The sequence below is a fragment of the Galeopterus variegatus genome, unplaced genomic scaffold (assembly GCF_000696425.1).
Source record: "Galeopterus variegatus unplaced genomic scaffold, G_variegatus-3.0.2 Scaffold94, whole genome shotgun sequence".
NCBI lineage: Eukaryota > Metazoa > Chordata > Mammalia > Dermoptera > Cynocephalidae > Galeopterus > Galeopterus variegatus.
Window position 1 is genome coordinate 623033 of NW_007726205.1, and position 26647 is coordinate 649679.

Here is a 26647-nt window from a genome sequence, read left to right on the forward strand (position 1 = left end):
CTGGCCAAATCCTTCATCTACAAGCTGATGAGACAGGGCTCCCTAAAGAATGTTTCGTGGGATATACAACTCAGAAGCATACGAGATAGAGATAGCTTTTAAAAATGACTTTTTAAAGATTTTGAAATAGTTTCACCATTTAGTTTAAGACTAAGTTGCAAAATAGTAGAGTCCTCCCATGTGTACCTACTCAGCTTCTCCCAACGATAACATCCTCTGTGACCACAATACATTGTCAAAATCAGGAACTGGCTCTGTACAGTCCTGTTAACACCAGGGCAGACTTCACTGGGATTATGATGCAAGTAATTTAAATGCTCTCTCCTGTGGGAGGAACCCCTTGGAATCTCAGCTGCTATTCTGGGGCAGGTGCGCTTGTCCGACGTGGGGTGGCAGGACTTGGGAATCCACGCCAGGGTTCTAGAACACTCTCTACTGTGAGTCTCTTCCAGGTTTTAGTAATTAGGAAGAAATCTGTCATCCACTGCAGTGCATTTCACATGAAGGTTTTTGTGTGGACATCAGTTGTAGGCTCCTTTGGGTAGGTGCCAAGTAGCACAATCTCTGGACTGCAGGATAAGAGTATGTTTTGCTTTGAGAGAAACTGTTGTTTTGCAGAGTGACTGTCTCCTTGCATCTTTTCAGCAGCGGTGAGTGAGATTTTTCTGCTCTTCTGTATGCTCGCCAGCATTTGGTGTTGTCAGTGTTCTGGGTTTTGACCATTCGAATGTGTGTGTAGTGGTACCTCATTATTGTTTTAATTTGCATTTCCGTGGTGACATAGGATGTTGATTGACTTTTCATCAATTGCCATCTGCATATCTTCTTTGGTGTGGTGTCCATTCAGGTTTTTGCCCATTTTGGTGGAGTCTCTTCATCTCTTGTTTCCTTAAATATTAATGAAACTTGCCATTGGGTATAATCTTTTTTTCTTAATGCAACAGTAAGATCATGACTTAATAAATAGTAGTCGATCAACATGATGGAATTTTATACTGTTAAAGTTATTTTAACTGTATAGAAAAGTAGAAAACGTTTATGATAGTTAACTGAGAAATGCAAAATACAAAATGGTACATGCACTATGACTGCAACAGTGTAAAACATGCATATGGAGTGAAGGTCTGGAGAGAAGAAATACGTGAAAATGAAAACAGTTGAGCAGCTGCATTCAGGCATCAGGCTAAGGGGCTTACTTTTTCAATGTAGAATATCTTCAAAACATCTTAGAAATCAGTCTTTGTTGTTGTTATCCAAGCTGCTTTTTAAAAATATCAACACTTAGCTCACCCACCCACAGAATTTTGCATTGTTTATCTACCATTACCTTTTTTTTTCCCCTGTGACCGGTAAGGGGATCGTAACCCTTGGCTTGGTGTCGCCTGCACTGTGCTCAGCCAGTGAGCGCACCGGCCATCCCTATATAGGATCCGAACCTGCTGCCTCCGCGCTCCCAGCTCCCAGCGCCGCACTCTCCCGAGTGAGCCACGGGGTCGGCCCTATCTACCATTACCTGATTTGCACCCGTAGATGAGTCCATTAAAAGGGAGTTCCAGAAGAGATAACGATGGTAATAGTCACACAACATTATGAATGTATTTAATACCACTGACACGTACAATTAAAAATGGTTATGATGGTGCATTTTATGTGATGTGTATTTCACCATAATAAAAAAATAGTACATTAAAAAAAAAAAGGTATGTTCAACAATTACAGATAGAACTGCCAGAGGATCCAGCAATCCCACTGCTGGGTATATGCCCAAAGGAATGGAAATCATGTTGAAGGGACACCTGCTCTCCCATGTTTATTGCAGCTCTGCTTACAATAGCCAAGAGTTGGAACCAACCTGAATGTCCATTGTTGGACAACTGGTTAAGGAAAATGTGGTATATATACACCAAGGTATACTACTCTGCCATAAAAAAAGAGTGGAATTATGCCACTTACAGCAACATGGATGAACTTAGAGTAAATTCTGTTAAGTGAAATAAACCAGGCACCTAAAGACAAAGAAAGACTGCATGTCCTCATAAGTGGGAACTTAAAAAAAAAAAAATTAAAAAAGATACAACAATCACAATAATTTGTTGCACTTTCAAAAGGAGAGAACAGAACCGTTTACCTGAGTTGGGGGGTTAAGGGAGGAATTGGTTAAGGGCCACAAAAAACAATTACACTGCGTAATGTCGAATATATCCTGATTTGAACATCACATATTGCACACAGGTGTTGATAGTCAACTCTGTACTGCACAGATATGTACAATCAACTCTGTTCCAATAAAAGATAAAAGTATGTTCAAGTAGTTGACGGTGTCGGGCACAATCTTTGATTTGTGTGCCTGATTTGACAGCCTGATCATTGTGATACCTTGGAATATATCGTGGCATGACTGATTTGAGGGACAGTCTGGACAGTCTTTCTGCAGAAGCCCTGCCTGTCCGTAGCTCATCTGTAACCCTGTCATGCTTCCTGCTTGGAGCACTGCCCTAGAGTTTCTGTCTGTGTGTGGATTACTCTTTGCTTGTCCATATTTACAAAAGCACCTCTTAATCTATGCCTTTAAGCAGGAGGTATTCTGCACCTCTTAATCTATGCCTTTAAGCAGGAGGTATTCTGCAGCTATTTAGATTGCAAGGTCTTGTTCATTTGCAGGTCCGTGGATTTATAATGCATGCTTGGGGATTGCAAAGGTATTTAAAACATGTCCCCACCCCTCCGTCTAAAGAAACCACTGTCATGATTTACCTTCACAATGCAACAAGTACAGAAAACACAGCCACCCTGAAATTCTGCAAACTGGTGTGTTGCACGGACTTATAGTAATTCAAAGTGAGAAGTAAATGCAATTCGTAGAAAGGACGGTGGGATTTGGCTGCATTTTTGGTGAAACTTCTGCTGTTGGAGCTTAGGGGAACCTCCTTTTATAGAAACAGCTTGTTTCTGGAGAAGGCAGCTTTAGCGATGATCGTGGGTGACCAAAGATGGTATTGGCAGTGGCCATTTTACTCCATTTCATGGTACTAACAATTTTAATGCTGCTTTTGATAAGCTTTTGGAAAGTTTATCACTTTTTCAAAACAGACTGGATTTTTAAAATTTTGATAAAATTTCCCTTGTTTTCTCTGAGTTTATCATCATCTACCAGGATGAGGAAAATCCATGTTACTGGTGTCTCTATTTTGGTCTTTAAATTTCCAAAATTACATAAATGTCTTAACGACTTGACCTGAAGCCCTTTTGGGACATTGAAAACAAACAAAAAAAATGAGTTATTTATTTATCTATTTATTTATTTGGCTTTCAAACGGATGCTGTTGTATTATTTTATTTTAATTTTATCATTATACAATGTAAACAATTTTTTTTAAATGTGAGTTTTTATTTCCAAACATGTCCTCAGACAAAAAGAAGATGATGTTTAAAAACCCTATCAGATTCTGCTTGTAGAAGTATTAGCGTAGTATTAGGTGATTAGATAACACGGACGTGAGTTACTGTCTTGTCTGAAAAGCTCATCTTTAGATGCCAGTAGGAAGTCCCTTTTTTTCCAATAGGTTTTCATTTGGGGAAATTAATTTTAAGGGACAACAGTTTTTGAATAATGAACACTTAAAAAGGCACCATCGTGGAGAACAAAGCACAGTCCCTAAGAGCAATTCCCACGAGCGCTGGCGATGCGTAGAACTCAAACTTGGCCCTTTCGCCCACCACTCTGAGTAATTTCAGCAACAGGAAGGAATTGGGGTCCGGCTGTTCCTCACTTTTACTAAAGGAAACCAAGTTTTTGAGAACGTGGATGTCTTAGGCCACATTCCTGAGCACGCTTTAGAGGCTGAGGTTTCTAACCCCGGTTCCTTGCTCCAGCTCCTGTGGACTTTCGGTTTCTTCTTCTGGGCTCAGCCAGGGTGTGTCAACCTGGGGCTTTTAGGGAAAATCTCTTTGCTGTTGAAGCACCGTCACATCACAAAGCTCGCCTTGTGCTAGCTGCTAATTCATGTTCCTCACTGGCTTTGAGCTAGTTTTTTCTTTCTTTCTTTCTTTTTTTTTTTTAACTCACGCCACTTTACATAGGCAGGATATTTCCAAAGTGGAATTCAGAAGAACTCCAGCCTATGGGATGGTCTTAGGAAAAGAATGCTTTGTTCCTCTTAGCCAGGGCTCCACAAAATAGGCCGGCAGCCTTCAGTCCAGGAACAGGTTTTCACTTTATTATTAAGGACTGAATTGTGTCCTGCCAAAGTTCATCTGTTGGAGTCCTAACTTCCGGTCTCTCAGATGTGACTGTATTTGAAGATGGGGTCTTTAAAGAGGTGATTAAGGTAAACTGAGGTCACTAGGGTGGGCCCTATTCCAATAGGACTGGTGTCCTTTATAAGAAGAGATGAGGACACAGACACACAGAGGGACGACCATGTGAGGGCACAGGGAGAAGGCGGTGTCTACAAGCCAAAGAGAGACCAGCCCTGCCATGCCTTGATCTCAGACTTCCAGCCTCCAGGACTGGGAGAGAGAAATGTCTGTTGTTTAAGACCCCAGTCTGTCGTATGTTATTAAGGCAGCCCCAGCGAACCAGTACATTTGCCTAGAAGTTTGTCAGGATTATGGACCCTGGAACTCATTTTCAGGATGCAGGGTTCATGTGTGCACAGCACTTTCTTATAGGGAAGATCATAATGATTGTCACTTGTAGGTGGTTTTTCTCCCATTTATTTTTTAGCTACTAATATTGTAACAGAGTAGCAAATACTGCAGAAACAGATGTAGATTATAGTTTAAGGCAGACCTTTGTGTACCTTAGACTATTTCTTTTTTTTTTTTTTTCCTTTTTGTCTTTTTTCGTGACCGCAAAGGATCGCAACCCTCAGTGTCGCGCCCGTACCAGACCAGGACCGGCCACGGGATCGCAACCCTCGGCGCTGCGCCCGCACCTCGCTCAGCCAGTGAGCGGCCAGTCTGTATGTGGGATCCGAACCCTCGGCGGGAGCGCCGCCGTGCTCCCAAGCGGCGCACTGTAGCAGTGCGCCACCGGGCCGGCCCAGCCTTAGACTATTTCTACCAATTAAGGAAAACACTCACCAGGTGAAATGATGGGACCAAGAAAGTGGTCTCTCCTCTGCCACATCCCCGAATTCTTGCTTCATGACCGTGTTTTAAAATCTGTTTTTGGAAGAAAATGTTACTCTTATCACAGAGGAGTTTATCCCAGGCATTTAGATACAAATAACCAAAATACCAGTGGTTAGTTTTGAATTTGAACTTGATTCTTCATTCTGGCTCCGTGGAAGGTTTCTCTGCCCCCACCCTGGGGAGAAGCTGTGTTTCAGGGACATCCTTTAGTGATCGGACTGTGAAGGCGTAAACACGTGCAGGCTGCCTTTGCAGGAAGGCGGCTCAGTCTCTCCCCAGCCCTTGCTTTCCTGGGATGCTGCCGTGCGCCTCTTTGCTGAAGTCTGCAGTGTTCAGACCACCTTGCCAGCTGCTCTCAGACCCTCAGGACTGGTGGAATTGTGGATTAGACTCTGAGCTCCCACCTTTAGTAGGGAACTCACTTGGGCTGAATTTGTACCCTAGGAGTATTTGTTCCTGGGGCTGCCTTAACAGATACCACAAACTGGATGGCTTACAGCTACAGGAATTGATGTGTTCCAGTTCTGGAGGCAGAAGTCTGAGATCCAGGTGTGGCAGGGCCATGCTCCCTCCAGAGGCTCCAGGAGAGGATCCTTCCTGCCTCTTCCAGCTCCTGGTGGCTCCAGGCGTCCCTGGGCTTGTGGCTGCATCACTCCAGTCTCTGCCTCTGTCTTCATGTGGCTTCTCAGTGTTTGTGTCTCTTCTTCTGTCTTTTATGAGGACACCTGTTATTGGATTTAGGGTCACCCTAGTCCAGAGTGATCTCATCTCAAGATCCTTAACTAATAGCATCTTCAGATCCTTAACTAATAGCATCTCTGAAGACCCTATTTTTGCATAAAGTCCCTTGGCTGATACCAGAGGTTAGGACTTCAATGTCTTTTTTGGGGTATGTAGTTCAACCCACAGCAAGGGTGGGTGGTAGGGTGAGATTGATTGTATTAAGGTGACCCATAAAGAGCTGGGCCACCTCTGGGGTGTCCTTGTCACAGCATAGAGGTTGCAGTGGGCTCCAGTGAATGGTGCTTTTTTTGCATGTTGGACTATCTGTGGATCTTGTCTGTGGAACATACAGAGGGGAGAAAAAAGGAGACCAGAGAGGATGCAGGGCTGTGACTGCCAGACTGACATCTGAGGATGGGGTCTTCTGCGTCCCCTCTCTTGTCCCCCTCCTGACCCTATTCTTCACACCCACTGACCCCAAAGAAAAGTCCTGAGAGTTTGGTTTTGTTTTGCTTTTTTGCAACCACTTGGAATTCCATACCACTGTCATGTTTTTCTATGCAGATTTTCTGATGTGTTTTTCATTCTAGCAAGCTTTATAAAAAACAAAACAAAACACGAACTGAAATCCAAGTTTCTCCTATTTACATGCACCCCTTTTGTATTCTGGGCTTCGTGAAGACTCCCTTACCTGCAAGGCTGAAGAGAAGGTGCTTTTTTCTCCATCTTTCCTTTCAGACCAACGTCACCTGCAAGTGGACTGTGGGGTTGTCGGGCTGGAGAAAGAGGGAAAAAGTACAGTCCCTTTTGACGATGAGAAATGTACTTTCTGCACGTTCACACACTTCCCCGTGTTTTGTGCGAGGGTGTGTGTGTATTTCCAGTTGTCAGTGCTGAGTCAAAAGTGCTGAGTCCTTCATATTCAGGGGATTCATGTGATGTAACAGCTCTGCAGTTGTCTCAGCTCTCAGGATGGTTCTCTTTTCACATACTGTCACGTGTATGCATGTGTTCAATGACACATGCCTGTTTTTGGATGTACCTCAGAATACGTGTCGGGAATTTTCCTGGGTAAGTTGGAATTTTATAATGTCTGCTAGCTATTTGGAGATGAGAGGTCTTTTCTCTCCTTCCCGCCATACTCCCCAGACAGCAATCCTGGGTGTTTGTGTGGAGTGGGACACGAAGGCATGGATGTCACTTAGGGAGGACTGCAGAGACAAAGCAAGAAAGGCAGAAGCGTCACAGGCTGGGGGGTTCTCCCGGGGGAGACAGACCACGGTCTGTCCCACATGAGCATTTAAAGACTGGAATCGTACATGCAGAACAGTCCACAAAAACCCCAAAACCCTTCCTCATCCGGAACTCAACTGAAGAAGCGTGGATCTCTTGTGATGTTGGAGGAAACACCCACGCTGTAGACCTACTAGGACAAAGGAAGCACCCGCCCTAAAGGTGTCCACATCTTCCTAAGAGGTCGTCAAGGGCATGTCTACCTGTCTGAAATCCGGGGCCAGGTGCGTTTTGGAATTTGGAGTCTCTGTGAGTTTGGGGTGGTGATAAGGTGCATGTGCTGTTTATTATATAACATCTGTAGGGTGTGGGTGCGTGCTGTGCTGAACACGAGAGTGCTGAAACGAAGGAACACTCGCTCAATAGGGGTCAAGACTGCATAGCGTTGGCATGACGGTGAGGTCCAGGTTTGTGGCTGGGTGAGTTTAGGAAGACCCTTGGGGTCCTTAGAGCCTTTTTAGATTAAGCAATTCTGGGTAAGGGATTGTGGGACCCATACTTGAATTGTCACCTTAAAGCTTTGACTTTAGAAGTAACCTCCACATAAAATTTGATTCCTGAGTAAATTTCCTTTTTCTGCCTCAAACTGCTACCAGCTTGGGGCAGGAAGGATGGGTTGCCAGGGTGTGAAGAGCAGGGAACACTTTCCTGGGAGGGGTCTCCCTGCTGGTTCCAGGAAGGAAAAGCCTGGCCGACTGGATTAGTCTGTTTCTGTTGCTTATAACATAAATACCTGAAACTGGGTGACTTACAAAGAAAACAAAATTTATTGTTTACACTTCAGAGGGCGAAAAGTCCAAAGTCCAGCGAACACATCTGGTGAGGGTCTCTGGTGCTGGTTTTACAGCAATGCAGGGGTCTCACATGGCAGAAAATAGCAGAGCAGAGAGAGACTGTCACATGCTCTCCTTTTAAAGCCTTCAGAACCACACCCCTGGCCAGCATTATTAATCCATTCACTCCTGCATGGTCCTACAATCCAGTCACCTCCTCAAGGCTCCACCTTTCAATGACCATGATAGGATTTCCTTCCCTCAACATTTACAGTAGGGATTCAAGCTTCAACGAAGTTTCACGGCATCCAATCTACAGCACCTACCTAGAAACACTTGAAAAAACTCTTTTATGTCTTATTGGACAGAACTGGGTTATGTGGTGCTATGGTTTGAATGTGGGTCCCCTTCAAAGCTCATGTTGAAGCATGTTCCCCAATACGGTACTTGAAAGGTGGGGCCTTGAAGAGGTGATTGGAACATGAGAGCTGTGCCCTCATGAATGGGTTAATTTATTCATGGATTAAGGGGTTAAGGGATTAATGGGTTATCATGGGAGTAGACTCATGGCTTTATAAGGTGTTGAAGAAAGCTTGTTACCACGCTTAGCCCATTCTCACCATGTGATGCCCTGTGCCACTTTGGGAATCTACAGAGAGTCCCCACCCAGAAGAAGTCCCTCACCAAATGTGTCCCCTGGACCTTGGACTTTCCAGCCTCCAAACTGTAAGAGATAAATTCCATTTCTTCATAAATTACTCAGTTTCAGGTATTCTGTTATAAGCCACTGAAAATGGATTAAGACACATGGGCATCTTGAGCTGCAGAGAAGGCTAAAAATAGACATTTCTGCTTTTGTAAGTGAGGTAATGGGAGCTGGGGGAATGTTTATTGGAGAGCCTCCCAGCATCAGGAAGGGAAAATGTCTGTTTGCCTTGTCTCTTTACAGTGCAACAGTGACTCAATACTAACACCAGTAAATGATGTCTTTGTCTCCAGTGCATTTAATCTGATAGTCTTAAAAATCACAGCATACTGGTTTTGTTCTGCTCCGAACAAGGTTGTTTACTGATGTAGTTCTGTGATCTGATTGTGGCATTGCTGAGGGACCAACCCCATCTCCTAGGGTAGCACAAGATCTGCTGCAGTGCATTGGTAACCTGTTGAGTCATAGCTGTGTTGTCTTTTAAGTAAGTGTGGAGAACCCTGAGTTGAGGCTCAAATGGACGTGCTAAAAAGACAGAAATGTTAGCCAATAAATACAGTCAAGTAATGAATGGGTTGTTATCACGGGGGGATAAAGAGAGAAATAACAAAGAATTTTAGGGTGTGGCCAAAATGTAATGTTAACATGTGAGCGACATGAGACCAGACACAGTTAATTTGTCACCCAAGGGCATACATCAAGTCCATGACAAAGATTGAATAGAATGCCACTGTTTCTGATCCCAGTTGCATTTGATCCAATTAAAACGTGAGTGGCCATATAAAAAACACCTGCATTGTACAAATTAATTCTCCTCAAAGCCCTTTCCCCACATTTCCTCTCTTTGACCTGATTCCACCTAATTTGATCAAGACGAGACTGCCTTACTCTCATAAAATCCTATTTTTATCTCCAAATGATCTTTCAATGAGAAGACACTCAAACACTTATTAATCATTATTTGTTTATTTACGTCTTACACAACAGTCTCTTTTCTTTATTGAGTAGATCACTTTCTACTTCAGTCATCATAAAATACTCATTATTGGAAACTCCATTTAAAAGCCAAGATAACTTATTCTCTCGCATGCCTGTGCTCTCCTGTAAGCTAGTAGATTCATTCATGTATATATTTCACAACATAGGGATTTTAGTTTAGGGAAAATGCCAAATATTCTTACCGTGTTGCTTAAGTATAACTTTTTCTTTTCATGTTATCACGTGCGACAAATGTCATTCCAAACTCTATAAAAGAAAAGGAAATACATGGTATATGGTGGTAGAAGTGAAAACTTTTTTTCTCCCTTTTTGTCCCCCCCTCAAACCATCTTTAAATTCCTTGTTCCTTCTTTCTTATCAGGCTGACTGCGATTATTCCAGCCACACAGCCCTATTCCTTGACTATTTTCTTTCCTCTGCATTATTACCTAATTCATGTACAACAGAAAAACATCCACCCAGGATCTCCCATACACAAATCTACATTTTTCTGCTGCTGTATTAGTTGGTTTTCTATTGCTTATAATGAATACTTGAAACTGGGTAATTTATAAAGACATTTATTTCTTACAGTTTGGGAGGCTGGGAAGTCCCAGGTCCAGGAGTCACATCTGGTGAGGAACTTGTTCTGGTGTAAACTCTCTTACAAGGTCTTGTGACACCCCAGGTGACACTTGGCAAGAATGCAAATGGAAGCCTGTTAATACTCTCACATACCCTCCTTGTAAAGCAACTAGTCCACACCCATGATAACCCATTAAACCATTAACCCGTTACTGCAGGAATGGATCCATGCATTCATGAGCACACAATCACCTCTTAAAGGCCCCACCTTTCAAATGCCATAATTGGATTTCCCACTTTCTTGACATTGGTACAGTGGGGATCAGGTTTCCAGCACATGAACTTTTGGGGGATGCATTCAACCCCTAGCAGCCCCCTGCTTTATCCCATCTCTGGCTGTAAATAAAATTCATTTGATCTTTGGCCTCATATATAGGGGGCGGGAGCAGGGGTAGAAGTTTGGAGGAGTAAAATTAGAGATCACAAAGGCAGTTTTTTTGTTTGTTTCTTTATTATGAATATTCATGAGATACAAAGCTAATTGTCCCCCCTCGTGCCCATGATGTGAGGGCTGGATTCATACTGGGGGCATACCCATTACCAGAAATTACTTTTGTACCCCATGCCCCCAACCTTATTATCCCCAACTACCCTCGCCCCCGACTCTGCTTTGTAGCCCTAGGTATGTTCCCTCCCTCTTGTAAGACCAACACACCACTGTGGTCTTTCTTTCCTTCCTTCCTTTCTTTCTTGGCTCCCACATGTGAATGAGCACATGTGGTATTTATCCCTCTGTGCTTTGCTTGTTTCACTCAACATAAGTTTCTCCAGGTTCATCTGTGTTGTTGCAAATGGAAGTATTTCATTCTTTTTTATGGCAGAGTAGTATTCCATAGTGTATATATACCACAGTTTCCTTATCCAATCATCCATCGATGGACATTTAGGTTGGTTCCATATCTTTGCTATTGTAGACAAAGCTGTGATGAACATGGGAACGCAGGTATCTCTTCGACATGATGATTTCCAGTCTTCTGGGTATACACCCACAAGAGGAACTGCTGGATCATATGGAAGTTCTATCTGTAGTTGTTTGAGAAACCTCCATACTGTTTTCCATAGTGGTTGTACTAATATACAGTCCCATCAACAGTGCAAGAGTGTTCCCTTCTCTCCACACACTTGCCAGCATTTGTTATTCACTGTCTTTTTGATTATAGCCAGTCTAACTGAAATGAGGTGGTATCTCAATGTGGTTTTAATTTGCATTTCACTGACTAGTGATGTTTAGCATTTTTTTTATGTATCTGTTGGCCATTTGTATGTCTTCCTTTGAAAAATGTCTACTCAGCTCCTTTGCCCATTTTTTAATTGGGTTATTTATTTATTTATTTATTTACTGTATAATTGCTTGAGTTCTATGTATATTCTGGATATTAAAACCTTGTTGGATGCATAGTTAGCAAAAATTTTCTCTCACTGTGTAGATTGTCTTTTCACTCTGTTGGTTGTTTCCTTTGCTGTGCAGAAGCTTTTTAATTTGATATAGTCCCATTTTTTAATTTTTTTCTTTTGCTGTTTGTGCTTTCGGGCTCATGTTCATAAAGACTTTGCCCAGACATAATTGCTGAAGTGTTTCACCTATATTTTCCCTTAGTAATTTTACAGTTTGGGGTCTTACACTTAAGTCTTTAATCCATTTTGAGTTGATTTTAGGGTATGGTGAGAGATGTATGTCTAGTTTCATTCTTCTGCATATGGATATCCAGTTTTCCCAGCACCACTTGTTGAAGAGGCAGTCTTTTCCCCAACATAGATTTTTGTTGCCTTTGTCCAATATTAGATGGCTATAAGCCTGAGGGGTGATTTCTGGGTTCTCTATTCTACTCCACTGGTCTAAATGTCTATTTTTATATCAGCACCATGCTGTTTTGGTTACAATAGCTTTGTAGTGTAATTTGAAGTCAGGTAGTGTTATGCCTCTGGCTTTATTTTTTTTGCTCAGGGTTGCTTTGGCTGTTTGGGGTCTTTTGTTTTTCCCTATGAGAAGTAACATCGTTTTTTCCATTTCTGTGAAGAATGTCTTTGGTATTTTGATGGAGATTGGATTGAATCTGTAGATCACTTTGGGTAGTATAGACATTTTCACAATGTTAGTTCTTCCAATCCAAGAGCATGGATTATTGTTCCATCTTTTTGTGTCTTTAATTTCTTTCAGAAGTTGTAGTTCTCATTGCAGACGTCTTTCACATCCTTGGTTAAATTGATCCCTAGGTATCTTATTTTTTTTCATGACAATTGTAAATCGTCTTTCTTTATTGCTCTTTCTGTTAATTTATTACTGGAGTATATAAATGTTACTGATTTAGAGGCATTTATTTTCTATCCTGCAACATTACTGAAGTTGTTAACCAACTCTAGGAGTTTTTTGATGGAGTCTTTATGTTTTTCTGTACGTAATATCATGTCATCTGCAAATAGAGAAAGTTTGACTTTATCTTTTCCAGTCTGGATTCCCTTTATTTCTTTCTTTTGCCTGATTGCTCTAGCTAGTACCTCAAGTACTATGTTAAATAGAAGTGGTGAGAGTGGACATCCTTGTCCTGTTCCTGTCCTTAAGGGAAAGGCCTTCAGTTTTTCCCCATTCAGAATGATACTGTTGGTGGGCTTGTCATAAATGGCTTTTATTGTGTTAAGATATTTTCCTTCTATACCTAATTTGTTGAGAGTCTTTATCATGAAGGGATGTTGAATTTTGTCAAATGCTTTTTCAGCATCTATTGAGATAATCATATGGTCGTTGTCCTTGAGTTTGTTGATGTGATGAATCACATTTGTTGACTTTCCTATGTTGAACCATCTTTGCATCCCTGGGATGAATCTCACTTGGTCATAGTGTATAATTTTTAAAAATATGTTGCTGTATTCTGATTGCTAATATTTTGTTGAGAATTTTAGCATCTAGGTTCATCAAGATTATTGGCCTATAATTTTATTTTTTTGTTGTGTCTATCTGGTTTTGGTATCAGAGTTATGTTGGCCTCATAGAATGAGTTTGGGAGAGTAGCATCTGTTTCAATTGTTTGGAATAGTTCAAGGAGAATTGGTGTTAACTCCTCTTTAAAAGTTTGATAGAATTCAGCTGTAAAAGCATCTGGACCCAGACTTTTCTTTGTTGGAATATTGCCAATTACTGCTTCAGTCTCCTTGCTTGTTATTGATCTGTTTAGGTGTTTTATCTCTTCTTCATTCAGTCTTGGTAGTTTGTATGTGTCTAGGAACTTATCCATATCTTCCAGATTTTCATATTTGTTGTCATACACTTGTTTATAACAGTCTCTAATGATTCTCTGTATTTCTGTGGTATTGGTTGTAATGTCTCCCTTTTCATTTCTGATTTTTGTTATTTGGGTCTTTGTTTGTTTGTTTGTTAACCTAGCTAATGGTTTGTCTATTTTTATTTATTTTCTCAACCCCCCCCCCAACTTTTTGTTTCTCTGATCTGAATTATTTCTTTCTATCTACTACCTTTAGGTTTGGATTGTTGTTTTTCAAGTTCTTTGAGGTGTAGTGTTAGGTCGTTTATTTGAAGTCTTTCCATTTTTTTTATACAGGCATTTATTGTAATAAATTTGTCTCTTATTACTGCTTTTGCAGTATCCCACTGGTTTTGATATGATGTATCTTTATTTTCATTAGTTTCTAGAAATTTTTTGATTTCCTGTTCAATTTCTTCTTGGACCCATAGGTCATTAAGGAGCCTATTTAGTTTCCACGTATTTGTATAGTTTCCAGAGTTTTGCTTGTTATTGGTTTCCAGTTTTAGTCCATTGTGGTCTGAAAAGATACTGGGAATGAATTCAGTTTTTTAAAATTTGCTGAGACTAGATTTGTGACTTAATATGTGGTCTATCCTGGAGAATGTACCATGAGCTGATGAGTAGAAAGTGTATTCTTCAGTTGTTGGGTGAAATGTTCTGTATATATCTGCCAAGTCCAGTTGGTCTAGGGTGTAGATTAAATCTTGTGTCTCTTTGTTGACTTGTTGCCTGGAAGATCTGTCCCATACTGAGAGAGGGTTGTTCAGATCACCCACTATTAATGTATTAGGTCCTGTTTCTTTCTTTAGGTCTAAGAGTGTTTGCTTTGTATATCTGAGTGCTCCAGTATTGGGTGCATATATGTTTACGATTGTTATGTCTTCTAGCTGGACAGATCCCTTTATCATTAGTTAGTGGCCTTGTCTTTTTTAATGTTTTTTGGTTTAAAGTCTATTTTGTCAAATATAAGAATAGCTACTCCTGCTCGCTTTTGGTTTCCATTTGCATGGTATGTCTTTTTCCATCCCTTCACTTTTAGTCTATGTGTGTCTCTACAGGTGGGTAGGTCTCTTGCAGACAGCATATACTTGGGTCTAGCTTTTAAATCCAGTCAGTCAGTCTGTGTCTTTTGAATGGGGAGTTTAGTCCATTCACATTTAGGGTAGTTACTTAATTCCTGTCATTTAATTGCTTCCTGTTTAGATGGCTTAAATATCTTTTGATTATTATCTCCCCTTATATTTCTCTTCAATGTTAGTTGGGAATTTATGGTGAGATGATTTAGCTTCTTTCTCTTTTTTGCTGGCATTTTTGTTTTAACAGTGGGTTTTGCTCTTTTTTATGTGTTTGTGATATTGATCACCATTATTCAGATTCCAGATGAATGACTCCCTTGAGAATTTATTGCAGGGCTGATTGTGTGGTGGCAAACTTGCACAACTTTTGTTTGTCTGGGAAATACAGTATTTCTCCCTTATTTCTGAAAGAAAGCCTTGCTGCATAAAGAATTCTTGGCTGGCAGTTTTATTCATCTAGTATTTTGAATATATCGTTCAGCTTTCTTCTGGCCTGTAGGGTTTCAGTTGAGAAGTCTGCTGTTAGTTTGATGGGGGTTCCCCTTATAAGTGATCTGATGCTTTTCTCTTGCTGCTTGTTGAATTCTCTCTTTGTCTTTATGCTTTGCAAATTTAACTATAATGTGTCTTGGGGAGGATCTTTTTGGGTTGAATCTGTTTGGGGACCTTTGAGCTTTCTGGATCTGAAGGTCTGTATCTTGCCCTACACCTGGGAAGTTTTCTGTTAATATTTCCTTGAGTAGGTTTTCAATACCTTTTTCTCCTCCCCTTCTGGAATACCCATAATTCAGATGTTAGAGTGCTAGAGGTTGTCTGCTATCTATCTTAGATTTTCCTCATTATTTTAAATTATTTATTCCTTTTTTTTTGTCTGCCTGAATTATTTCAAAAGGACCATCTTCAAGCTCTGAAATTCTTTCTTCTACTTGCTCTACCCTGATGCTCAAGCTCTCAAGTTGTGTTTTTTTAGTTCATTCAGTGAATCTTTCATTTCTAGAAGTTCTGCTACACTCTTTTTTAAGGTATTAGTCTCTTTGTAGATTTCCTCCTTTATATTTTGGATATTTTTTCTTGTTTTATTGTATTCTCTAATTGAGTCTTCCTTTATTTCTTCAACTTTTCTTAAGATCGTTGCTCAAAATTCTTTTGCAGACATTTCAAGGATTCGCTGTTCCTTGGAGTCTGACTTGGGAATATTACTGTATTCTCTTGGTGGTGTCATTTTTTCTTGTTTGTTTGTACTTCTAGTACTTTTTTGTTGATGTTTGGTCATTTGGTAAAGGATTTGCTTCTTCTATTACACTGAGGTTAGCTGTGTAGAGGCCGTGGTTGCTACTGTGGTGGTGAATTGTCTTTGCTTGACAGTAGGTGTGGTGGAGGTTATGTTAAACCATCTTGGGTCCTGTTCCAGAATCTGTGGTCATAGAATGAGCCCCTAGCACTTCATGGTTCTGCTGGGCACACCTCAGCAGGTCAGACCCCACAGGGTGCGGCTGGTGCTCCCCTCTGGGTCCAAGGAGGGGAGAGGCATTTCTAGCTGTGCGGTTCTGCCACTGCTGCTGGTCTCACCTTGGTGTGGGTCGGGGTGCCCTCAAGGGCAATTTGAATGGTCATTGTATTAGTCAGGGTTCTCCAGAGAGACAGAATCAATAGGATACATTATAATTATATGAGAAGGATTTATTAGGGAAATTAGCTCACGCGACTGTGAAGAAAAGTCCCATGATAGTCTGTATGTAAACTGGATGCCGGTAGCATGGCTCAGTCTAAGTCCAAGGGCCTCAAAACTGGGGAAGCTGTTGGTGTCCTTGGTGTAAGTCATGAAACCCAAAAGCTGAAGAGTCTGGAACTCTGATGTCCATGGATAGGAGAGAACAGTGTATCCCAGTTCCAGTGGATTGAGAAATTCACCTTTTTCCTCTGTCTTTTGTTCTCTCTGGACCCCCAGCAGATTGGATGGTTCCCACCCACACTGAAGGTGGACCTTTCCCACCCAGCCCACTCAGGCTCTCGTGCTAATCTCTGCTGGAAACACCCTCATGGACACATCTAAAAAGATAGCTTTACCCTCAGCATTCCTTCATCTAACCAAGTTAACACCTAGAATTAACCTTCACAGTCATCTATCTTGTAGAGCTCAGAACTGTTACTCTAAATTAGCCCCACTGTGGGTATGTGTGTTGGGGAGGAGGTGGCCTTTGCTCACATCCAGTAGCAAAGAAAGGAATGAAAATTAGAAGGTAAAATGGTCTGTGCTGGGTGTGTATGCTGTAACCCAGCTCATGTATGAGCAGGAGCTGAGCGATGACTTCTGCATATAAATTCTTAGGATGGGGCTGTGGGTATTGGTCATCTCCTGTAATCCCTAAGATATTTTTTTAACTTATTAAGGGATTATGTTGCTCTTTTAGAATGTCAGAGTATACTTACCTGTGTGGATTAAACTTTGCATGTGGAAATAGCACTTCAAGTTGGTTCCCACTTATGAGGAGTGGGTTTGAGCCCTGCTTCAGAATGAGTACAGGTGGGACCACCGCCCGGTCTTGGTTCTCTACACTACTGGAAAAGAAACAGAGATGCCGACAACACAAAAATCATATGTTTCCTATTTTGTCTATTACATGACCTCTTACAAATTTACAGTTACAATTAAATTTTGCATTGTCGTGTCAGATTAGCTAGGCTGTGGGGTGGAAGCTGAGTGGTTATGAGAGTAAACCACTGTGTGTAAAAATCTGCAAGGAATTACGCTCAGTTCAGGTGTGCTAATTTTTTTTTCAAGACCATTTTATTAAGGATTTTATTTATGCTTCCACTTTAGTCATTGTTGGTATTCAAGCACAGACACATTCTGTCTGTCTGTCTGTCTCTCTCTCTCTCCCCCCCCCCCCCACACACACACGATCATTGTGTGGTGTTACTTTTACGTAATGAAACTCTCTTGATCCTTTATAAATTTCTTAGGTCAAACTTTATTTTTTTCCTCTAGCCAGGCCTTATATGTGGTGATCTGCTAAAAGATCCTGAAGCCACAGGGCGAACACGAACCATGTGTGTTGAATATCAACTTTGCATCACCTTGAAATCACACCTGCTGAATTTTTTTTTGTTGTTGTTGTCAAATACTATAGGTTTCAAAATTCACATAGGACATTTTTAGGTTCTAGTTTGTCCAGGAGGGAGGCCACTAGTGTTTAGTCAAAAGCTGGGACCACCATCCAAGACGTTGAGAACTGGAGTAGGAGGAGGGGTTTTCTTTGTGGGTGTAAGAGGCCGTGGTGTGTCTTGGAGGTGAGAAGTGGCATCGCCTGGTCTGTGTTTCAGGAAAATGATTAGGGGGGTGCAGGGAGAGGAAGGGGTTGGGCTGTTAAGCTGTGGCCAAGGGACGGATGGTGATAAAGGACAGAGCTTCAGTCACGGGATAAAAAGTGGATGAGGAATATGAGGGAATTGGGTGTCAGATTTGGTACCTTTCTGGAGGGTTGGGGTATAGTTGGTGGCACATGAAGTGACGGCCAGCCTGGGTGGTGGGGAGAAGTTGAGCATGGTCACCTGAGTGAGGGTTGGAGGAGAGAGAGAAGTCAGGGAGGACGAGGAGCAGAGGGCATTCGTATTGAAAATGTCCCGCCAGGCTGCCAGCGCTCGCGTCTGTCTTTCTGTTACACTTGCAGCGGTTTCCATGCAGAGGTTTCCTCTCTCAGTGCCGGTAGCGCTTTATGCCAATCACGGCCAACTTTAAAATAAACACTAGACGAGTTTAGCACGCATTAGTGTGTATTAAAGGGCCCTGGAGAAGGGACATGTGTCTTTATCTAGAGAGCCTGAAGACAACAAGATGTCATTGAAGGGATAATTTCCCTGTATTTTCTATTTTGCGTCGTGTGTGTGTGCGTGTGTGTGCATGTGTGTGTGCACGTGTGAGTGTGTGCATGTGTGTGTGCACGTGTGAGTGTGTGCACGTGTGTGTGCGTGTGTGCACGTGTGAGTGTGTGCATGTGTGTGTGCACGTGTGAGTGTGTGTGTGCGTGTGTGTGTGTGTGTGTGTGTTCTTTTGGAAGCCTTGTTTGTTTCTCCCAGTTAAAGAATGATTCAGGGGCAGGTTATATTCTCTCTCTCTCTGTCTCTCTGTCTCTGTCTCTCTCTGTCTCTCTCTGTCTCTCTCTCTGTAAGGTGCATGCATTCAAAAGTCCTCCATGGGAGCTTCTTGGGACGACCCGCGCCACACCTACACGATGGTGCCAAGTCTGTGACATCGATGGTTCTGTTTTAAGGTCCCGGCACAGTCTCACGTTGATTCCATGGGCACCGTGGGTTTTTCCTTTCGTCAGGAGACCTGATGGCTTCCGTGTCTTCTCCCCCCTCCAGGCACGGGGACTTTTGGGCGTGTGCACCTGGTGAAGGAGAAGACGGCCAAGCACTTCTTTGCCCTCAAGGTGATGAGCATCCCCGACGTCATCCGCCTGAAGCAGGAGCAGCACGTTCACAACGAGAAGTCGGTGCTGAAGGAAGTCAGCCACCCGTTCCTCGTGAGGCTGTGAGTCTGCCGCCCGGGCTCTGTCCCCACCTCCTTCTCTTCTTCCTCACTGTCCCGGGACCCCAAGTGTGTTTTTTTTAATAAGAAGTGGGATGGAGTGACATGACGGCATGCATGCACACCTCCAGATTATGGCAACAGCCCTGGGTTAGTCCATTTCTGTTGCTTAGAACAAAATTCCTCAAACTTGGTAATTGAGAAAGAGCACAAAGCTTATTGCTTACAGTTTCTGAAGTTAGGAAGTGTGAAGTCTAGGGAAGACAGCTGCTGAAGGTCTTGGTGGTGGGGACAGTGATGACAGAGTATCACATTGTGAAATGGCAGAGTAGTGAGAGAGACAGACTCTCCTCTTTTAAAGCCCTCAGAACCACACCCCAACCACCATTTCTAATCCACTCACTACTGCAGGGTCCTACAACCCAATCACCTCTTCAAGGCCCCACCTTTCAGTTACCATAATAAGATTTCCTATTATTCTTAGCAGTCACTGTAGGGACCAAGTTTCTAATACATGAAATGTGGGGGACACAACTTAAGCTTCACTGAGCTTTGGGGGAGTACAATTCAATCCACTACAGGTCTTGAGCTATATTAGTCCCTTATCTTAGAGATGGGGTCCCTCAGGGTCTCCTGACTCTCAAGGGCTCCTGACTATCAGGGCTGGCCAGGTCCAAAGAGAATGATGCTTTTCCTATAAGTGTCTGTTGGGGACCCCTTGCTGCCCTCCTGGGCAGGCCTACTATCTCTTCTAGGGTGTGGATGGCACTGCAGGACTCTCCGATTTCTTAACTCCTGTCAGTTTTTCAGGGACCTCCGTCACGTAGACTGTGATTTCTTTCATTCACTCAAGTCATTTAATGGGTTTCTAGCTGACTGTGAGGTATCTCCATTTAGATGCAAAGCAGACCCTTTCACATCAAGCGTATCCAATGTTTAACCCATGAATCCTTCTAGCGTTATTTCCTTGTATTGGTGTCTTAATCCATACGGGCAACTGTAACAAAACACCTTAGAGTCAGCAATTTATAAGCAACAGACATTTATTGCTCACAGCTCTGGAAGCCTCCAAGATCAAGGCATGGAAGAGTCGGTGTCTGGTGAGGACCTGCTTCCTGGTTCATAGATGATGCCTTCTCGCTGTGTCCTCACGTGCTGAAAGGAGCAGGAGGCTCCCTCAAGCCTTTTTTTATAAGGGCACTGATCCCATTAATGAGGGTAGAGCTCTTGTGACCTAATCATCTGCTAATGACCCTACCTCTTACTACTATGACATTGGGTATTAGGTTCCAACGTAGGAATTTGGGGTGGACATCAACACTTAGACTGTAGCCATAGGGTAAGGTCACTTTCCACCCAAATGTCTCTCTTCCCCCATACATGGGTGCCTTCCCTCCAATTCCCATGTCTTCTCTGCCATCTTGCCAGTAATTTCTCTCCCACCCCCCACACAACCTGTGCCTCGTATGGGCCCATCTCTCCTCCCTGGTTTCTCCACTGGCCTCTTAGCCGGCCATTCCCTCCCAGCCTTGCTTTCTTTGAAGAACTTCTTCAATTTATTTATTTATTTATTTATTTTTTTGTCTTTTTCCGTGTCCAGCAACGGATGGCAACCCTCAGTGTCGCCCCCGTACCGGACCGGGACCGGCAACGGGATCGCAAACCTCGGCGCTGCGCCCGCGCCTCGCTCAGCCAGTGAGCGGGAACCGGTCTGTATGTGGGATCCGAACCCTCGGCGGAAGCGCCTCCGCGCTTCCCAAGCGGCGCACTAGCACAGTGCGCCACCGGGCCGGCCCCAAACTTCTTCAATTTATAACCATATAGGTCTTCCTCAAATACCTGTCCAATGACCCGCTTTTCTCCTTTCAAGTCCCCCGTGAATTCCTGTGTAAAGCCCCAGTGACTTAGGATCCTTTGAAAGTCTCATTGTGGACTGGACTCTGGTTTTCCCTACAGGTTTGTCTCTTTTCCTACTGATCTTTCATTTGTGATCCAATCGTGGAAAGTGATCTACAGTAATACATGGATGGCTCTGTCCCTGTCAGCACTCTGGGGCTTCTCCTGAGCCATCCCTCCCTGAAATGCATCCATCTTCTGCTCTTCACCCATCGTACCTAAACAGCAGCCACCTCTCTTCTGTGCTGCACCTGTCTACCCGTGGAGGTGGGTGCCTCCGCCGTGCTGTGGAAGCATCTTGTGTGTACCCCAACACCGGAAAGTGCCCTGTTTGCCTTCGCCTTGAAATGTAAAGCTGTCTGAGCAATACGGCCCTCTGAGCCCCAAATAGCATCTTTCCCAGAGTAGGGACAGGTTGCACCTTAAAGGAGGGGGATAGAGAAACACTTCACTTTTTGTCCTGTGTTGCTTTATGGAGCTAAAAGACGATCTCATGTTGACGTTGAGGGGGGTCCATAGATCTGCTTCTGAGTCAAGAAAGCAAAACTAGCCAGTCCATTGTAGAGCCAACATATGTCACTAGGCCAGTAGTGGGACAGTGATGATTAAGAACTATAGTATGTGTAGATTTCCCTCTGGTGATTAAGAATACCTTCTAATTATTTCTCTTCTTTGAGCTAAAATTGTGATTTGGGGGAGAGCACATTAGCTCTCTAGGGTTTTAAATAATTTCAAAGGGAGATGTGGACCCCGTCATAATATGACAAATTGATCTCGCATGTTTTAGGCCAACTGAAACTTGGGCTTTTCTGACACACAGGAAGTCCCAATGTAAGAAACAAACAGGGCATGTTCCAGACGGTGTTTGTAGGTGAGTTTTCCTACAGAAAGACAATGCACCTGACAGTTGATACCGGTTTGCCTCCAAAAACCAAGTGGCACGGTCTGTGATGTGTTTGCTGTGAAATCTGGAGGACACGGGGAGAAACACAGTTGAGGGGGAAAACAGCAGGCCTCAGACACTGCTGTTGAGAAGGAACAAGTTTTGAGATGGGTGAAGAAGCAAGTGGGAGGAGTTCTTTCCACGACCCCAAGTGGAGAGTGGGCACGCTACCCTGTCTTGGTCACTTGATTCTGTCTTTTCTCAGGTGCAGGTGTCCTCAGCGTGGTATTGTGAGGTGTGCATAGAAGCTTGGGCTAGGGCCAGCCATTCTGGCAACGATTCCTTCTTGTGGGTTGAACTGTGGCCCCTAAAATGACATGTCGAAGTCCTCATTCTCGGTACCTGGGACTGGGAGCTTATTTGGAAATAGGGTCTTTGCAAATGTAGTTAAGATGCACATTAAGGTGAGGTTTACAGCAGCAGGGGTGGCCTTTAATCCAGTATGACTTAAAAGAAGGGGAAAGCCACAAACACAGAGGAGAGGACCCCATGAAGACAGAGATCAGAGAGATGCATCCATAAGCCAAGAACACCAGGGGTTTCTGGCAAACACCAGAACGTGGAAGAGAGGCATGTACCAGGTTCTCCCTCAGACCCTCCTAAAGGAACCCATCCTGCTGATACCTTGATATTGGACTTCTGATTTGCAACTCCAAAATCTTGAAAGAATCAATTCCTTCTGTCCTAAGGTGTATGGTAGTTTGTTACAGCAACCCTCAGAGACTAATACACACGCCCTCTCACCTTCTGGAGGAGGGGCTCACTTGTGCTTTACAGTTAAAAAAAATCCAGGCTCCCATGCAGGATTTTCATGAGTGTAGGGTCGGGTTGCGTGCACAGATCCAGCAAGTCCCCAGCATAGAATTCTTGAGCTTTTGCAAGTTAAAAACAGACAGGGAGGAGCTTGCAAAACAGAGCTGCAGTCAAATAATGCTGCTTTCCTCATGCCAGGAGAGCTCAGCAACCGTTTTCCTTATCAGACAAGGTGGGGCCCCCAGGGACAGACATTCTTATTTTCTTGTTTCGTGCTTTTAGTTAAGGATCGATGTTGTTTATATTCACAAAGTCTCTAAGCCCTGGTTTCATGGAATAAAATTCGACCCAAGGTTATCTTCATGGGTTTATTTTTATCTTTTAAGGAGAGAAATTTCTTGGCACCGTGATAACTCCATAATGGAACAGTTTGGATGCTTCTTGGATTATCCTGTGTCCCCAGGGCTTGCTCTGAGTGCTGCTTACAGGCAGACGTGTTCTATTATTCATGGGTCGGGTCCAAATGGTGTGTGGTGGCAGAGGGGCCAGACTTTCCTCATCATTTAAGTGTACGTGGACTTTAAGGCAACTTGAGGCATTATTCTCAGGAGGATTACATCTTGTTGTAGAACAGTGTGGCAGGAGTTCATTTAAAATTTCCCCACAGGTTTTGATCAGTGTTTGTTTTCCCCAAAGTCCTGAAATAGTGCAGAAAATCAGGCACACCTCTATGTCCACGGCTGTCATGAAAGTCTTTGGAATTATGGTCTATAGGGGATCCTTTAGAGGCTTAATAGTTATATAAATTTCCAGGTGACCTTTATCCAAAAATTAGAGAAAATGAGTTTGCCTAACGTATTGCTGTGTTCAGGCTGCCCTAACAAAGGACTACACACTAGTGTCTTAAGCAGCAGACATTTACCTGTCACAGTCCTGGAGGCTGGACGTCTGAGGTCAAGGCGTGGCTGGGCTGGTTTCTTCCGAGGCCTCTGTCTGGCTGGTAGACAGCGTCTTCTCCCCGTGTCCTCACATAGTCGTCTCTCTGTGCATGTCTGATAAGGACACCAGTCCTGTTGGATTAGGGTCCACCCTGGTGACCTCATTTTACCTTAATCTTCTCTTTAAAGACCCTGTCTCCAAATGCAATGATATTCTGCAGTCCTGGAGGTTAGGGCTTGAACATTTGAAGTTTGGAGGGAGACAACGCAGCCCATAACGCCTGCTTATTGATGTGCTAAGAGTAGGTGTCTCCGTGCACTGGGGTCTTATTATAATGGACTCACAGCATTTTGTTTTTTCTGTGCATTATCACCGGAGGGATCAGGTGGGCTTAAGAAGCCGTTGAAAGTTGCCCTGGTGCAGCCAGGCGCTTGGATTTCCCTATACATTGCACGGACATTGCACTGTATCTGGCCCATCCTATGTGAAAGACACTGAGGGGTTTCCAGCAGCACATGCTCACCATTAGTGAACAGCGTGTCTAATCCCCCCAGCTGTGCTTGCTTCTAAACATGAGTCGCCTTGCCCAGTACGTGTTTTCCACATTTTCCAGAAGCATCAGGCACGTATTTCTTAAATTTCTTGAAACGGCATGTAATGCTGATGACAGCCAGAACCGGGTTGAACCATGACGATTTGGAGTTTGAAGTTCCACTTGGAGGATCTGGCACATTTGCATGTGGCATTATCGTGGTTCAGTATTTGAGCTGCTACAGGTCGTGTGTTTGAAAAGATACCAGGGTATTCATGAAGTGCTCATTAAAGACCACAATTTGTCCAGGGATAATGCCGTTTCCCAAGGCCAGCTTAGCCAAGGTAGAATAGAATTTTATAAGAGCTGAGTGACTCACTATGCAGGGTGCAGAAGGGTTGTGACAGAGTCAGGGCTGATGGGGGGAAAGTCTTCTGGTTCACTCAGACACCATGATCCTTTATGCTTTATGCATACAGACATTCATGACCTCTTAGAGTTTAGATCCAGAGCAGGGTTTCTCAACCTCGGGACTGTTGACTGAGGTTTGGAGCCAGATGAATTTTTTGTGGTGGGAGCTGTGCTGTGCATTGTAAGACGTCAAGCAGCATCTCTGGTCTCTACGCACTGGGTGCCAGCAGCATTCTTTCCCAGTGGCGAGAACCGAAAATGTCTCTAGATGTTGTTTAACCACCCCCAGGGGGCAAAGTCATCTATGGTTACAGACCAGTGCAGCAGAGAGAAGACAGCAGGATGCTTAGGTAGGTAGGCGACGGTCGTAAATAGGTAGATAATACTTAAGTAGGTGATGGATGATAGATATATAGATAAGAAATGAGGTAGATTTAGATGAGATAGGTAGTTGATTGATCGATAGGTAGATGACACGTAGATAGATAGGTAACAGGTGGATAGAATTTCTCATGCCAAGAAAGAGTCTCTCAGCCTCAGCACGGCTGACATGTGGGGCTGGAGACTGTGGTGGGGCCGTCCCGTGCACTGCAGACTGTTGAGCAGCACCCCCGGGCTCCACCCACCAGATGCCAGGTGCATCCTTTCTCCAGTCGTCTCAGCCAAAAGTGTCTCTAGACATTGCCCTGGGTCCCCTGGGGGACAGAATCTCCCCAATCGAGAGCCACTGTGGTAGGGGTACAGACAGAGATTACCTAGGGTGTGGAGTCCCTTTTATCCTTTTTGTGAACCATCCCCGAGCTTGGAGTCCCATTATTCTGTGCTACTGATTAACCTGTGGGCCAAACAACGATTGCAGCTGCATATTAGCAGAGCCAAGCTAGTGGGTTGGGTGTGTCATTAAAGCGTTTAACTGGCGTTCTTCTACAGACCTCGGAAGGAAAGAGGTCTGTCAGCCCCAGGACACGTCCTCCTGGTGACTGATGGAATCACGGCTGTGTCTCCACTGAGAGGAATTCAGGCCTCGGTCCCTTCCTAGGGGATTGTGTATGTGCCCAGCTTCAAGGAAAGATGTTTTTTTTGATGTGGACAGACTCGAGCCTGATCTCCATCGTTATCGGCACTTGGAAGTTAGTTGTAAAAATCCTTACTTCGTTTTCCTGGGAGTTGAGGAGGAAAGAACACTGTGTTCTGACTTTTTTGTCCTCTCCCTATTTGAATTTTAAACACAAACAGCTAGAAATAGCCCTCCTTTCCTGTGTGTTCACCACTGCCGGCAAAGAACAGCTGTCACAGAAGCAAGCCAGCCTCCTTCCAAATCTTTCCCTCTCCTGTGCTCTGTTTGAAAGTGATGAAATGCATGTTTGAGTTTTGGGGGGCCAGGTGGATCCTTACGAAAGAGAGGTTTAATTTTTCACAAGAGAGTAAAAATGTAGTCTCCTGAATGGAATTCTGTGCTAGATACAAGGGTCACAGATAGGAAAGGGCTTTGGGCTCTTTGTGTTCAGGGGAACTGGGCAGGATAAGAAAAGTCACTGGTTCAGCACAGGGAGGGAGTGATCAGCTCTGTAGGGCCAGAGATACGGGGTTGAGGGAAGGTGGACTCCTAAGCAGAGTATTGCAGGAGTAGGGACTTACTGGCTGAAAGGGGCAGGTGTGGTGAGAGGAAGATCCACTCTGGGTTCAGGTAGGGTGGTCAGGGGCCACATTCTTGGGGTGTGTGGTAAGAGAGAAGGAGATGAGAACCAGACCAGCCAGGGCACCTCTGGAGATGGGGAAACAGGTGTGGGAATGGGGTGAGCTCAGATTTGTCGGATGCTAAGGCAGGACCTGGGGAAGAACTAGTTTATTCCTGTTGCTGATAACAAAATACCTGGAACTGGGTAATTTATAAGAAAATAAAATTTATTGCTTACAATTTTGGAGGCTGGGAAGTCCACAGTCCAGGGAGCACATCTGGTGAAGGTCTTGGCGGTGGCAACAGTGACCCAAGGGTTTCACATGGCAGAAAATTGCAGAGCAGAGGGAGACTAACTCCTCACCTGTTCTCCT

At 43.6% G+C, this 26647-nt stretch overlaps 1 protein-coding gene across 1 annotated transcript in view; it reads left to right on the forward strand.

Moving 5' to 3' along the window:
• Positions 1-7542: 7542 nt before the first annotated feature.
• PRKX (protein kinase, X-linked) overlaps positions 7543-26647 on the forward strand; it is a 74253-nt gene continuing 55148 nt past the window's right edge. Inside the window, exons 1-3 of the mRNA XM_008582703.1 lie at positions 7543-7571; positions 17002-17060; positions 18956-19124. Of these exons, the coding sequence (XP_008580925.1) occupies positions 7543-7571; positions 17002-17060; positions 18956-19124 (257 nt within the window). The remainder of the gene's footprint in view (positions 7572-17001; positions 17061-18955; positions 19125-26647) is intronic.